At 44.5% G+C, this 15130-nt stretch overlaps 1 protein-coding gene across 2 annotated transcripts in view; it reads left to right on the top strand.

Annotated features, from left to right (window-relative positions):
* kcnq3 (potassium voltage-gated channel, KQT-like subfamily, member 3) overlaps positions 1-13428 on the top strand; it is an 83516-nt gene extending 70088 nt beyond the window's left edge. The window contains exons 11-17 of one of the 2 annotated variants that reach the window (XR_013077872.1): positions 2264-2463; positions 2572-2677; positions 4524-4655; positions 4746-4841; positions 5121-5208; positions 5916-7258; positions 7292-13428. Coding sequence is in view for 1 of the 2 variants with exons in the window: in XM_076744952.1 (XP_076601067.1) it covers positions 2264-2463; positions 2572-2677; positions 4524-4655; positions 4746-4841; positions 5121-5208; positions 5916-6620 (1327 nt within the window). In the remaining variant the exon portion in view is untranslated. Of the gene's footprint in view, positions 1-2263; positions 2464-2571; positions 2678-4523; positions 4656-4745; positions 4842-5120; positions 5209-5915 lie in introns of both variants that reach the window. The other variant, XM_076744952.1, reaches the window with a different exon arrangement.
* Positions 13429-15130: the final 1702 nt, after the last annotated feature.

Below are 15130 nucleotides of genomic sequence, written 5' to 3'. Positions count from 1 at the left end.
CGTTTTTATCTAGAAGCCTATTAGCGAGTCCGTTAGTTATGTTTCAATTATGAATGACAGTTCTGAAGCAGTACTTAGCGCCTGAGACGGGGGTCTTTGGGTTTGATGATTTTCTTCTTTCTCCATCCGTTAATCCCATGTTACAGCTCAAGACAGTTAAAAAGCAGCTGACTCAGAATTTGTTTTCTTTCTATGGAGATTTTTGCGTCATTACAGAACAAAACTAAAATTTAACACGAACACATCTGGACGGGATCTTATCATCTGACTCGCTCAGCAAATAAGAAATGAACAGGAAGTGACACCAGCACCAGCACCTGACCAAAACCTCCATGAAAATAAAAAAATCTGAATTAAAAAGGGTCCAGCTGAGGTGTGGCCGCGTCTCCTCCCTCCTCCTCTACCTCCTCGTTCGGCCAGAGCGCCTCGACGCCTCCTGGCCTCCACCGAGCTGCTGTGAGGGAGGGAGGGAGGGAGGGAGAGAGAGAGAGAGAGAGAGAGAGAGAGAGAGAGAGAGAGAGAGAGAGAAGAGAGATTTAAGTCCCTTGTAGGATCAGCGGCTGGGAAATTAGCAGGCTGACATTATCTTGTTGCTGTGAGCGAAGAGGTGGACGCCAGCCAGAAACTACAACAGTGCTGCCATGTACAACAAGAGGGCGATAAGCCACTGAGTGTGTGTGTGTGTGTGTGTGTGGTGTGTGTGTGTGTGTGTGTGTTTCACTGCACTGAATGATATTAGACCTTTAATCTGTGTTATCCAGCGGTATTGTGTGGTCTATTCAACACAACACTGAAAATTATAGCCCATCTGAATGTGTGTGTGTGTGTGTGTGTGTGTGTGTGTGTGTGTGTGTGTGTGTGTGTGTGTGTGTGTGTGTGTGTGTGTGTTCTTGTGTTGCTAGCATTGTGAAAACACAGTTCAGGCCTTTGGAGTGAGGACAGTGCTGTTAAAATCACGTCGATGTTCAGTTTGTGTTGTTACTTTTATGATTCGACTTCAGGACTTCAGGAGCGTCGTGTTGAATTTATTGTGTAAAAATGTGTTTGCCCTCCAAACATATTAGTAAACAAGAAGCCCAAAGCTAAGGTGTCTGTGGCTTATGGCCGACACTGACCTTCTGTTTGACCTCCAAATAAAGTGGTTCTGGGGGATCTGATGGTTTCTAATCTGTCTGATTGGCCGATAGATCTCAGCATTTAACTGGGCTTCCAACACCAGTTGCAGCAGACTGGAATAATCCTGTAACATCATCGCTGCAGGTTTGTGCAGGCGTAATCAATATGTGTGTGTGTTTGTTGGGAGATAAGGAGCATTATTTTTTCCTGTTGTGTTGCCTCGTTTACAGAGAGCCACAAGATAATCGCAGGTAATTTTCAGCTTTTTATTCAGTCGAAAAGCAGTCAGAAAGAGATTCTCTCGTCCTTTAAAGCTTCCTATTCTGCGGCCTCTCAGCGCCGTAATCTGCTGTCCCTATTCGGCCCCGAGGCCACATAGAGCCTCATATTGTGTGTCTGCTGTGGGAGCAAAGTCGCTGAGAACGCTCCACGTTTCAGAGGGCTGTTGTCGGCTCCGGTTACCCCGCCTCTCTGCCCCTTCCAAGGCACACAGGAGTCTTATTTTACCCAGGGAGCTCGAGTCTTTGTGCTGCCAAATATTGTCAGCCGTGGGACAATAAAGGAGACCGATCTCCTCACAGCTCTTAGGGGCTTCCTCCTGCCAGCATTGTTATGTCGAGGCAGCAGACCGAGAAGACTTTTAACTCCTCTGTGAGAGGAAAGTCAGACTCCAGGAAGATCTTCAGCTGTAGAGAAACGTGGAGGGAGCATCTCTGACTTCACCTCTGCAGAGATATTTTAAAGCCTTTTATCGTTTGCAGCCGTCTTTATCAAATTCACCGAAGTGCTTGCACACAGCAAAGTCTGCCAAGTGCATAGTCAATAACTCTTCACTGAGAAGAGACCTGAAGTCCCTCAAACAGTTGGTGACTTATGATGACAAGAAAAGGCATTTCAGTCTGCAGATCTTCATCAAGCACGAGTCGACGGATGTCCTTATTAAATACACCATGAGTGACTGTCAAATCTAAATTTGGGAGGCTGGGTGCAGCTGAGTTGGGATGACCACAATAGATTTTGTCACCAGGACACGTGTTGCAAGAAGTGATATTAGCTGTTGGAGCCATAAGAAGCTGAATTTTCTGTTTTAAGGGAGAAGTTGGCCATTAGAAGAACCGTGTCACAAAGCTCTTTTCTTCCATTTCAGCCAAAAACTGAGTATACTCGAGCGAGTTCGCCTTCCCAATGCTCGGCCGTCGGTCGGGATGGGCAAGAAGCTCACAGGAAACCCCGACTCCATCGAGGAGAGTCCCTCCAAGGAGGCCAAACCTGCCGGCTTCAGTAACCGGGAACGCTTCCGCACCGCCTTCCGCATGAAGGCCTACACACTCCGCCAGAGCTCCGAAGGTAAGAACACAAAGGCGCAGTCATCAGAATAAAAGGTTTGGTTTGGTCTGTTTGGCCAGTTTACCATTGATTACACTGACAGTGACGTCCAGCATTTATCTTTGTCAGATGCTGGAGCCCTGGCAGACCCAGCCTTAGAGGAGCGGGGCTTCCCCCCAGACATCCTCATGGAGGAGATGATCCCCACACTGAAACTGGTCATCAGGGCAGTAAGGTCAGCATCTTTAAATGTACATTTCATGATGGTCTGTGCTCCTTCAAATTCACAATGATACAGAATTTAGAGCTTTTTTGTCCTTGAATTGTTTGAAAGTGTAATGTGAAACTGTATCTTATGGTTCAGATAAAATCTTTATGGTATCACAAACAAGTCCAGTTGCATTTGGAGGCACTTAGAAGGTATCAGTTCTTGTATTGTAGCAAGTATTGTATTGAAATAAAATGCAGTATAACACGTAAGTGTCTGACCTGAAATGCATTCAGCAGATTTCTCAGAATACACTTACTGTGGTGATCATGTGGCTGAACGTTGTCTTCAAAATAAGTCTAAATAAGTTAAGACAAGATATTTCACAATGTCAAGAAACCCTTTAAAAAATTCTCAAACTGCAGCAAAAGTCTGTTCGACCTTGTCTGTGGCCTGAATTTCACTGAAATTCATTTTTATACATCCTGCAAAAACAAAGAACAAACAATACAGGACAGAAAACAGAACCGCTGCGTCGGAGGTCATTGTAAAAATGGTTATTGAAATCAGAAGGTACACCATCAGATAATTAATCCAACCAAGCATTTGATGCCGAATTTAAAAAGCTGTGCAGGTTGGATGCAGCCTCAGCCATGACGGCGGTATGAGTGTGTGGGCAGAACTCAACACAGCGTGCTCGTAGATCTATAGGCCACACAGCTGACATAATGCAGGAATTCAATCTAGTGCGAGGGCCTGTGAGATGAGTGATTAACCCTGTGAAAGTGCTGCTTCCACCCACGCCATTATTTCGGGGCTGAATGGGTCTCTGAATGGGACGCTCAGACCTGGAGGGTTTTAGTTTCAGGACTCAAGACTTTGTGCCAAACACTGGAGCTCGTGCAGCAGCCGCTGACTCTGGGAAGCTCAAAGTGGGAGATCTGAGAGACAAAAGAAGGAGCTCAGTGGGTGGCAGGGTGGTCTCCAGGTTCAAGATGGCTTTCAAAGAGCTGAAAGATGTTGGGTTTGAGCCCAGGTACAATCAGCAGGAGTTGTTTGGTGAACTCGCACCAAAGACCTGATGCTGGTCATTGATCCCAGGTACAGACAGGTGAAGTGTGAACTCCTCCCCGCGCTTTGATAATCACTGACTCTGGTTGACAAATATCAGATAGAAGGACAATGTTGGAGCCAGATGCTGGTTTAACAAAGATGGAATTTGGTGAACACTGGGATGGTTTGCAGCTCAGCATGAAGTGGCTGGGATGGAGGTCAGCTTCTTCAAATCTGAGACCACGTTACAGTAACATAAGGAGGTAGATTTCTCATTCAGGGTTGGAAGTGAGTTGCTTCTCCAAGTGAAGGAATTCACGAATGTCTAAGTTTTGTTTATAACTCGAAGATGTACCATGAGATGGGACATGCTGATTTGTAGGTCTTTGTTTTCCAGTCGACTGACATTCTGCCTTCAGCTCTGCTCATGATCTTTTGGTAATGCCTGACAGAATGAGATCACAGACATAAGCAGCCAAAGCAGCCAAAATGAGTGTCCTTTGTAGGTGGTTGGGTTCACCCATAGAGATCCGGTGAGAAGCTTAGACGTCCAGAAGGACCTCAGAGTGTCAGCTGCTCCTGACTTGTTTGCACACCTGATTTGGTTGCCTCCTGGTTATCTTTAGAGGTTTTCTGGGCATGTTCAACTCATCCAGAACATGCTGGAGGGAATACATAACCTCTGGGAGGGCAAAGCTGAACCAGCAACATCTGCAACATGATTTTGACAAAGGACAGAATGCCATTGTTTTCCAAGTTTAATTGATTGGATTCCGTCCTTTTAATGTCTGAACTGTTGAATTTAAACTCTGTCTCACAGGATCATGCAATTCCTCTTGAACAAGAAGCGGTTTAAGGAAACTCTGAGGCCTTACGATGTCAAAGACGTGATTGAGCAGTACTCTGCTGGACACCTGGACATGCTCTGTAGAATCAAATACCTCCAGACAAGGTCAGCAACTACATTACAGATGAGGCGGCCTGTTTGAGCCAAGCAAATATTTCCTCTTCCTCGAGCTCACCCTGCTTCTCTTCCTTTAAGGATCGACATGATTCTTGCCCCTGGACCCCCCCTCACCCCCAAACAAAAGAAAACTCAGAAAACGCCCTTTGCCTACCCGCCCAATCAGTCACCCAGGTACTGTCACACTGTTTATGGAGAAAACATAATGAATAAACGAGACAGTGTTTTGAGATTATATTGCACCATTAAACTGTCTGACAAAGAAAACAACCATGCTAAAATAAAGCTAACTTAGCATTAAGGCTAGTGTTTATTTTTACTCATATAGCCATGAGTTTGTCTTGGTTATATCTCCTTCATGTAGTACATCACACACAGTCGTCTGTAAGCATGTTCGTGCTCCCCGTAACAAATGGCTGTGCAGTCCACGTCCACTGTGTCCCTTTGTTCCAGGCATGAGTCCTACCTAGCCAAAGCCGCCTCCATGCCAGATGCCGAAGACCAAAGCATGATGGGTAGATTTGTCAGGGTGGAGAGACAGGTGAGTTTCCAACATTTCAGATGTACCAAGAAATATGAAATATTTGAACCTGAAACCAAAAGTGCTTTGACTTTCTTATTGATTGTGAGGTAGACATGTCAACTTAGAGTCATTAGAAAGATCGAGTTCGCCAAGTTAAGGGCTCAGTTCCTTTACTGATGTAAAAATTGTGCCTCATCCTTTGCATCACTTTTGATGGCTTCAATGCTGATGGAGGCAGAATTTCAAAGGCATTCTTTAGCATGAAATAAATCAGCCAAAAGACAGCCCACACCAACATTTAGATCAGGAAAATTTCTTACCAATGGAATTGCAGCAAGTGCTGGATTTGACCACAGAGGCAAGTTACTTTGTTGTAACACACACATTTGCACTGTTGGCCAGTTACAAACTTCACAGTGCTGAGTACCTCTGATGGAACGGAGAGCCGCAGAGTCCAAAATGGTGGAAGCTGTAGTTAGCTGTGCTTTGCAACCATTGAGGGGTCTCTACATCATCAAGCAACGCCTTTCCAGTAAAACTAATTTTCACGTCTTCTTACGAAAACCTTTTGCAGTGTTGCTTTGTGGTGTGACCACACTCACCCTGAGCTCACGGTCAGCTGATCTGTTCAGCCTGTCACATGACTGCTGTGGGATCAGAAGTTTGTTACCTTACTAAACATATGATCATCAGTGTGTGCTGCTGGTGTAATGTTTCTGTCACAGGTGGAGGACATGGAGAAGAAGTTGGACTTCCTGGTGGACATGCACATTCAGCACACTGAGCATCTGCAGGTGGACTCTGCCGGCGGTGCCCACATGACCCTGGAGACCTGCGATCCTACGGGGAATGGCGAGATCCGTCGGGTTTTCTTCAACTACGCTGAGGCGTTCCCACACATGTCCTACCAGGTGCCTGTCAGCAAGGTCAATCCCTATTATGGTGGAGGGAGAGGGGGTGGAGAGGGGATGGGGTTGGATGGTGGAAGCCGCGCACCTTCAGACCATCAGCCTCCACCGTCACACCTCCACCAACGGCACCCTCCGCCGGCCATCCCCACCTACACCGAACGTCCGACAGTGTTGCCCATCAGCTCCCTGCAGGACTTGTCAGCGGGGCTGGGCAGGACCACAGGGGGGCGGGGGGGCGACTCGCCGCTCTCATTGCTGTCAGTGAACCACGAGGAGCTTGAGCGCTCGCCCAGCGGCTTCAGCATCTCCGGGGAGCGGGAGGGGGAGGAAGGGGCGAACTTGTCGATGGGGGCCGGGCTGGCGACCGGGGACGCCAGCTGGACGAGACCCAGACCGAGCTACCTGGCGGAGGGGGAGACGGACACGGACACGGACCCCTTTACGCCCAGCGGGGGACCCCTGCCGCTCTCCTCGACAGGGGAGGGATTTGGTGATGCCGTGTGGAACACGCCGCCCTGAGAGGTGTTCGTGTGACCGCACAGAAATCCACAACTGAGTTACGATCTTAAATCCAACCCATGCCTCTAAACCCAAACCCGTTTGGGTCAAAGCCACACCTCTGGACCAACACATTTGGAGGACAGGTGGGTCTAATCCGCCTTGATGCCGTGAGGTCGTGAGCACGGTCACCGACCTTCAGAGGCCACTGCCGATCTCACCAACCGACCGCCGTCCAGACAGAGAGCCATGGCACCGAGACTGCCCGGAAAAAAAAAAAGAGGAACCAGACAGTTTGTAAAGTAAAACTCTGTACAGCGCACTCTTCGCAAAAATTTAGCTAAAATAAAAAAGAACGTTACTAAACATACTATATACACCCAAAAGCTTTATCGCTGCAAAGCCAACCGCACTGCATGTAACGCATGCGATTTTTAGTGTAGACACTGCAAAGTTCAGGATATCAGGAAACAGAAAAAGCGATTGAATGGATACGTATACCTGCTATGCCATTTTGTAACACTTATTTTTTTATATGAATACATTTTCATTGTTTTTTGCATGGTTTGCATGATAATGCACCACTGGAGGGGTGACGGTTGAAGGGTGATACTGGAACCAAAAGTCTCCTGTCTCTTTGATTCGTGTGTTGTTTGAGTGTGTTTCTGAGAGAGAGAGAGAGAGAGAGAGAGTGTGTGTGTGTGTGTGTGTGTGTGTGTGTGTGTGTGTGTGTGTGTGTGTGTGTGTGTGAGAAAGAGGCACTTGGGTAACAAAACACTGGTTCGTTGCTGGCAGTCGTGTTTCACCATCTCTGCTTTTCTCACGTTGTGCTGTAAATCCTTTGAGGATCAGAGTTTCTGATCCGGTCGCTTTGTGTTCACACCGCTGTGCTCTTCGGGTGTATGTCATCACTTTATGCATAGAAACTTTCCAGTTGGAAAAAAAAACAGAATTTGAAACACTAAATCTCTGCTGCTTTGTTGGCACATGAATTCAGGGATATAAACCAGCTGCATGTCTTTAATTCACAAAGGTTGCTGAACATCTTGACTCCTAAGTTCAGTTTATCGCTCTTTAAAAGAATATCACCTGACGATCGAAGCAAAGTAGGAGCTTAAATCTCGAACTCTAACACGAGAGAGATAATTACACAAAACAAAACCTTTTAAAATGATTTTACTTTCACACATGTTGCAGCGTTCCTGTGCCGAGCTCCGCCACCCGGCAGCTGAACAGAATCATACAACCGAACAAAATCTGCTTTTTGATTTTAAAGTTAAACCTCGGCCCAAAATGGCTGCAGTTGTGAAGATGAACCGCTGTTACTGCAGACATGGTGCTGAAGTCATCGCACGATAAACACAAAGCCACGATGAAGTTCTTACATGTGGGAACGAAAAATGATCCTCATTCAAGTTTTTAGGGATTTTCTACTGCAAAGTTGCCATAAATTCAGTGGAGTCGTTCAGTCTTCTTCACAGATCTTCACAGGTTTTCTAACAATAAATTCTGAAGGATTGTTCCTCTGGAGATTTTTCATGATCGTAGAGCTCATCTGTGTTTCTGATCCCCCAAGAATTCTGCTTTTTTAATCTTCATCTGTGTAGAAAATTAAGACGACTGCAGTGAAATTTACAACAAATGCAGGAAGTTTGTCCAGACACTCAGCAGTAAACTCATTCACACTGTAATCCTCTAATTTAAAGAGGGACTTCCTTCATCGCTCCAGGTAATTCTAGTTATTATAATTCTTCTGATAAACAGGCTACAGAATAATTACATTAATAGAACATTTCAGCTGTAAACATTCAGTTAGAAACAAACAGACATTAATTCACTCGACAGCTGTCCAAAAACACCTTTGTAGTAACACAACCTGAAAAGATGGAACATCATAACGTGCTTTATTTGCCTGAAATTCTTCTCATGTCCAGTTCTGAACACAAACTCACACACTGTAAGCAACAACACCACATGATGGAGAGACCGGAGGTCCAGACGCTGAGACAACAGGAGCCCGAGCAACAAAAAGAGCTTTACAGGAGATCACTTAAAGGCCTCAACAGCATTTACTCCTTTAGATTTAGGACGACACAGATACTGAATGTAATATTTGACAACCAACTATATCTAACACATGGATTATTACACAGCTATAGCATGTTCAAGCACCTTCAGGGTCAGGTGAATTTACAGAGGGGCCTCCACACTGGGCTTCAGCCACACCTGCTGTGTGTTGTGATTGGTTCAAAGTCATGGGTTGAATGAACACCTTCAACCCGCCTGACTCCAAGCTAACCAGAGCTCCGTGTGGTTCTTCTCTTGTAGTTTCTTTCTGGTCAGTTTAAGCCACTGTGGCGTCACAGTTTAACACACCTTGAGCACGAATCTACAACAGGGCTTCAAATGCTGAGCGCTGCGACGAACGTCTGGATTCTTCTATAATAAAACATCTCAATTTAAATTCAGAAACATACCTGACTTCGTCTGAGCTGTCCGTATGTGGCAAACTCCACCCGCCCGGCGCTCCGGGCATGTTAAAACGAGCACTCCACCTGTGTGTGCGGCTCAGACTGAAGCCTGGTGTGGAGGCAGCAGAGTCAGTGAAGTGAACACTTACTATCTATTTATCTTATTGTATTACAGTTACTTATCCTCTGCTACTGAAACCCACTCAATTATATATTCTACCAATAAATGAAATGCAGACGCAAGTTTTCACCACATATAGATATACAGATCATAACACGATGATATATCCCTGTAGACGTTCATTCATTCATTCATTCATTCATTCATTCATTGTGCCTCTGAAGCCAGAAACATCGCTCAGAATGATTCTGCGTTTAGTGTTTCGGGGCCACTTCATGTCACCAAAAACACCAACAAGATGTCTGAATGTGAGCTCTGTTTCCGCCGTGGTTACGTCTTCTTTTGAACTAGCACTCAGTTCAGTTCAGTCCTGCTTTTGTAAAATGCTGTTTTGTAGCTTTGTGATGCTTTGAATTCAGACTCCACATGATTTCAGCTGCACAGAAATGTAAAGGCGGCGATGGTTCACTTCTCCTTTGTTACGTTTGACCTCAGCTTCACAGTTTAACAGTCGCATCCGCCTTGCACATGGAGTTTACAGCAGGACGTTCGACTTCCATCTGAAACTCACTGCTTCCTAAATTTACAGACATGCATCACTTTAAGAATATCACAGAGCAGCATTGGTACGTTTATATCTAAGATGGCAAATTACTGTTAAAATGAATAATTTCATATCTTGTTAAAGCAGAACAACTTGTCTTCCAGGACACCGAGGTACGCTGGAAAAAAGCGATGCTAGCAAACATGGCTGCCGTGCGTCATAAGATGGAGAGATTTTACAGATCACATGAAGTTATTCTTCTCAGTGTACTTGATGTTTGTTCATTTAGTCCATTTTAACAAGTCATTTTGTCTTAAACCAAAAAAAACCAAAACATTTATTAATTAGATTAAAATCAGTAATCAGGATTTGCCAGCTGTGTTGGATTATTTCACCTGTTTCCAACGCAAACCAACATTCATCAGTTTAAAAACATTATTTTTACTTTTTTGGTGGAAGTGCAGTAATATCTTTAAATTTCCAAAAACAGGCCAAACTCAGTATCTGAAAAACTGAATCACTCAATCTGTACCTGATTTCTTCTCAGTTTGAGACAGAAATTGTCTTGAAAGCTGAAGACGACTCACTGACTTGTTAAAACGAGTGTGAGATGAAGCCACACGTGGAGCGCTAGCATAACTTTTTACAGTGTAGAACTGATTCCAGTTTCACTTCCTGTCCACGAGTTTGTGTTCTGGGCAGATCGAACCTTTGCGGCCAGATTTAACTCCAGATTCTATTTGTAAAATCGTTCAGGCCTGTTTTATATCACAACTGTACAACTGACAGTACAGTAGTTACTGTCTGACAGCTTTCAATCAGCTGTGTGTGACAGACTCATCAGGATGAAGAGCGACTCAAACGTCACCGATGGCTTCATTTACAGGCGATGAGTTCAGGAAACAAAGCTCAGAGAAACGAGCCCAAAGTCGAGCGACAGTCCAGAGCTGAGTAAATCACCTCGAAAGGCAGAGTTTAGCCTTTTATTGGAAAGAACCAGAATCTGCTGGTTTCACATTAATATGCCACTTCAGCATTTTAATACTTTTTGGTTTTAGCTGCCAGAGGCGCTGCTGTATTCAGTCATAATGGATTATTTCTGTTGGATTATTCCTGGAAAGGAACATTGTCCTCAGCAGTGTTTCCTCTCCTTTGTTTAACACTTACTGTCGGGGGTGTTTTAAGAGTACACCCCCTGATTTAACTGAATTAACCCAAAGGAGCCTCTAATCCCCGTTTTATTGGTGTTGTTTGAAACACAAGCATAAACTACACTGAGCTCCAGTGACATTAGGACACCTTAAACAAAATTAAGTATTCATTTTACGTCTTCCCCATCAGCGGTCCTTGCAGTGGAGACTCACACTGAGGAAACACTGGTTCAGAGCTGTAGCAGCCATTCACACTTTTTATCCTTCAGCAGTCTTTAAGAAAAGTCTCCTCTGAATGTAGAAGCGTCACTCTGAGAAGCAGCAGCAGTCCAGTCAGCCTGCAGACGAAACAAAACCCCGACTCCGAACAAGCTCGGACACTGAAATCGAACAGAATCTGATCACCTGCTAATCCTGTTTAGCATCTGCTCACCTGAAAACAGCGCAAAGTCAACATATTTAATGTCTGACCTCATCAGCTTCATTGATTTCTGTAAATATCTCTTATTGTGAATCTGATGCAGCAACACGTTTCACAGACTGAAAGATGTGGAACGCTCCAAAAACACCTGTTTGGAACATTCCACAGGTGAACAGGCTGATTGGTAACAGGTGAGAGGATCGTGGTCGTCCCAGCTTTTCTGGAGTCTGGGTTTTGTTCACTGTCTTTCTCTTCTACATACAGTATCACATATACTGTTTTTTAAAATTCAATTAAAAAAATGTCTCAAAGCCATAATGTGGTACTCAAATGGAGCATGTACTGTATGTACTTCAACACATTCTGCCCTCTTCCATGTGTACTGTCATGTGTGTACACTCATTCCTTTGCTGTGAGCGAACTCGTCCGTGTGCATCGATTCTGAATGAAAAGGAGCACTTTATGGCATCTGCGTAGTCAAGAGGGCAATACTGCTTGCTGTGATTATTCTGTCACGTATGGTTGTACTCACTGTAACTGCATACCAAGCAATGCACTGATCGACACATTCTACATAACCTGTAATTTTATGGACATTTTAATTGCTACAGATTATTTGTGCCTTGGCCTTTTACAGTACGGTTCTTTTTAATGTTATTTCTTGGTTTTGGTCATGCTTTCCTCGCCGTGGCTGTCGACATGCAGCACAAAGCTGTTGGTAATATCTGTGTGGAAGGCTGCATTTACACAGACGCTTTGGACGAGACAGAGGAAACATTCTTCTCTTTTGATGCAAGCTAGCAGATTCCCCTAGCTTCCAGTGTTTGTGCTAAGCTAGGCTAATCATGTCCTAAGCTAGGCTAATCATGTCCTCGGTCTGCCTCTGTGCTGCACACGCACAGATGAAACTGATAATCCTCGTGTAAGATGACAAAGCAGTGTATTTCCAGAAATGCTCTTAAAGTGTAGCCCACTGTAAGAAGTTCCTTGTCACACCGTAACAGGCTTCGGTTGTTACGCAGCTGCTGTCATATGGAGGGCTATGGGAGAACTGGCGTGTAGGCAGAGAATGTGTTGGTGTAGAAGACGTCAGATATCTGAGAGGGCCTGTCGTGGTGAGTCTGTAGGTGCGTTCACTGTCCAATCCAGCTCAGTAACCTGAACACAACGTTAGCTAGCTACCGCGACCAGCCTGCAGTCTCATTTAGTCGATCAGCAAGTGTCTGAATCAGATTAATGTGCTTCCACAAACGTAGACACTCTTATACAAGTTTTAAAAATTGTTCCTACAACACGATTTCACGCTCGTTGCCTTTACAGTGAGCTGAAATCCCGATTTCTCCTCCAGCTAGCTGCTCCACAGGCTTACAGAAGCTAACGAAGCTAGCTTTGTAGCTAACAATTGAGTTTCTCTCATTGACCGTGTTCTTCAGGTTATCTCCACAGAAGATAAGCAGGCCTCTAGTTTAGCATTTGCTATAAATTGCAACCCTTTGTGATTTCAACAAAGTTAAACAACACTTAATTTGTTGTTATTCGCGATGCTAGCACATTAGATTATTGAAGTGTTTCATCTCTGTTTAGACAAACTATGATAGGAAAAAAAATGTTCACGAAACGTAAAATAGCACAAAGTTTGCTGCACAGCTGATGGTGCAGAAGGTACAGTTGAAGCTGCATGGCCTCTAGAGGGCGCCATTGTTTTCACAGCGAGAAAATCTGAAGCGATATTCAGAATCAAATCTGCGGTTCTCGTGTAAATGCAGCGCCGACGCTCTGAGGGACTGAAGGAAACGTCTTTGTGCATGCAGAGATATTACACACAGCTTCATGCGAGTTAACCGACAGCAGCTTTCTTTGGGTCAGAAACAGTTTGGATGTTTTTAGGTTTCATTTAAGGGAAGTTTGGACAACTTTACACTAGTGGCCTTCAGAGCTGTGCATCATTTTTCTCATTCCAGTTTGAAAAAGAAAAAACAACTCGACATTTCTATTCTGTATTAGACCACTTTGAATATTTTGTTTTGATGATATAATATGCAAATGTATTCTTACTTGATTTTTTTTATTTTTTGTCTTTTCAATTGCACCAGTTATTAATAAAGTATTGAATTGAACTGATTTTGATTTTAATGACCCTTCACCTCTGCACACACAAACTACAGGTGAGGCTCCATCAAACACTTGTTTTGCCGTGATGAAGACTGCAGCCTCAGAGGGACTCTTCATCGTTTTAGTCTAAAGGTTCATGTTCTCATATCTTACTGTGCTTTTGGTTTCAGACCACCTGCAAACCCTGTTTTTCCATGTGCAGCTTAATAAGCATGAGAATAATGGCGTGCGGTGGGAAGGCAGTGGATATGTGCGCCGGTGATTTCTTCACTGCCCAGAACGTTTCATTTCTTTCTTGTTGGAATTATTCGCTGAAAGTCTTTGTGTGTTTTCCCAGGCTGTTCCCAGGCCCTCAGCAGCCCCGTTTCCTCCTCGGCCAATTACTGCTGTGTGCCTGAATGTGTCTGAACGTGAATGCCAAGGCGAGCAAAGTGCCCACCAATGCCCGTCATTAAAGACTCACATTCACTCCTCTTATTCACTGATCTTCCCCACGGCTCGTATGTCACTCCAGCGGCTCATTACAGCCATTTACCTCCACTGCAAGAAATGTCCTTCTCAACAGGTAACGCTGTCTTCTGACTGAAACTCAGAGCTTTGCCACAGTGGTGACGTGAAATAAAGCACATCGTTTTATCAATGTGAATGAATAAAAAACAGTTCTTCATGGTTTCAGGGAGCTTTGTTAACACAGACAAAAGGGCTGAGGGTTGTTTTACAGCCATGGATTCAGAATACTGACAGCAGTAAAAAGCTTTAGGCTGCAGCAGCTTTATGTCGAAATGTAGAGATGAAGAAATGGGCGACTGTCTGGATGTCTCTTTATTCTTTGACTGTTTTCAGAAGGTGACTCTCAGCCTTTTACCTGCCAAACAAACAGTATCATTGGTGAGTTACACAGAAATATGGACTGCTGGTCTGTGGCTTAGAAACCCTTTTCCATTGCTTGGTAAAGGAAAAATGTTTGTTTGCTGCAAAGAGAGTTCAGACTACGACAAAGTCCCGAAGGATCATTTTCACAGGATTTAAAAAAGACAATCATTTCTTTGAGGACATGCAGAAAAATAAAGTTAGTTTCTGTAAATGTTTAATTCAGACTGAGAGCGACTGATGCGAATGGAAAATTCCTTGAAAAAGTCCTTGACACTGAAGCAGCCTTTCAAAGTCATTGATCCTACGTTTGCTGAGTGATTGAAGAGTTCAGAGCTGAACTTTTTTATGTTAAATACTGAAAATCTTTAAATAACGTTATAAGACACTAAAGCTTCATGTGTAAAATATGATGAACTAACTGTGTTACAGCAGCAGCTCAGAGAGACAGAAACACTTGAAATTCGTCAGTGAAATGAAAGTAAAGGAGGAGAGACGGCATCTTTTTGCTGATGGAGAGTGTAGGAGACGCTGGGCGGGCTTTGTCCAGGTGTCACTCATCGGCCTGATTGGATAGAAGCATTTGATTGGACAGCCGCATCCTGACACAGACAGGTGGGAGCACACAGACCACAGCAGGCTCTGAACTGAAGACGAGCTGCACAGGAACACTTGAGGCCGCCGCGAGCGAACCGTGAGCTTCAGGCTGCTTTCAGGCTCTTCATCCTGCTGAAGGAGCAAACTTCACGTTATCAGTCCACCACGTTAAGATCACAACACCAGAGACTGAACTAATCCAGTTCACCTCTAAGACACCGCAACCACGCTAACCTACAAACCA

The sequence above is a fragment of the Chaetodon auriga genome, chromosome 12 (genome assembly GCF_051107435.1).
Source record: "Chaetodon auriga isolate fChaAug3 chromosome 12, fChaAug3.hap1, whole genome shotgun sequence".
NCBI classification, from domain to species: Eukaryota; Metazoa; Chordata; class Actinopteri; order Chaetodontiformes; family Chaetodontidae; genus Chaetodon; species Chaetodon auriga.
Note: the sequence above shows the minus strand (reverse complement) of the source record. Positions and strands in the feature narration are given on the sequence as shown.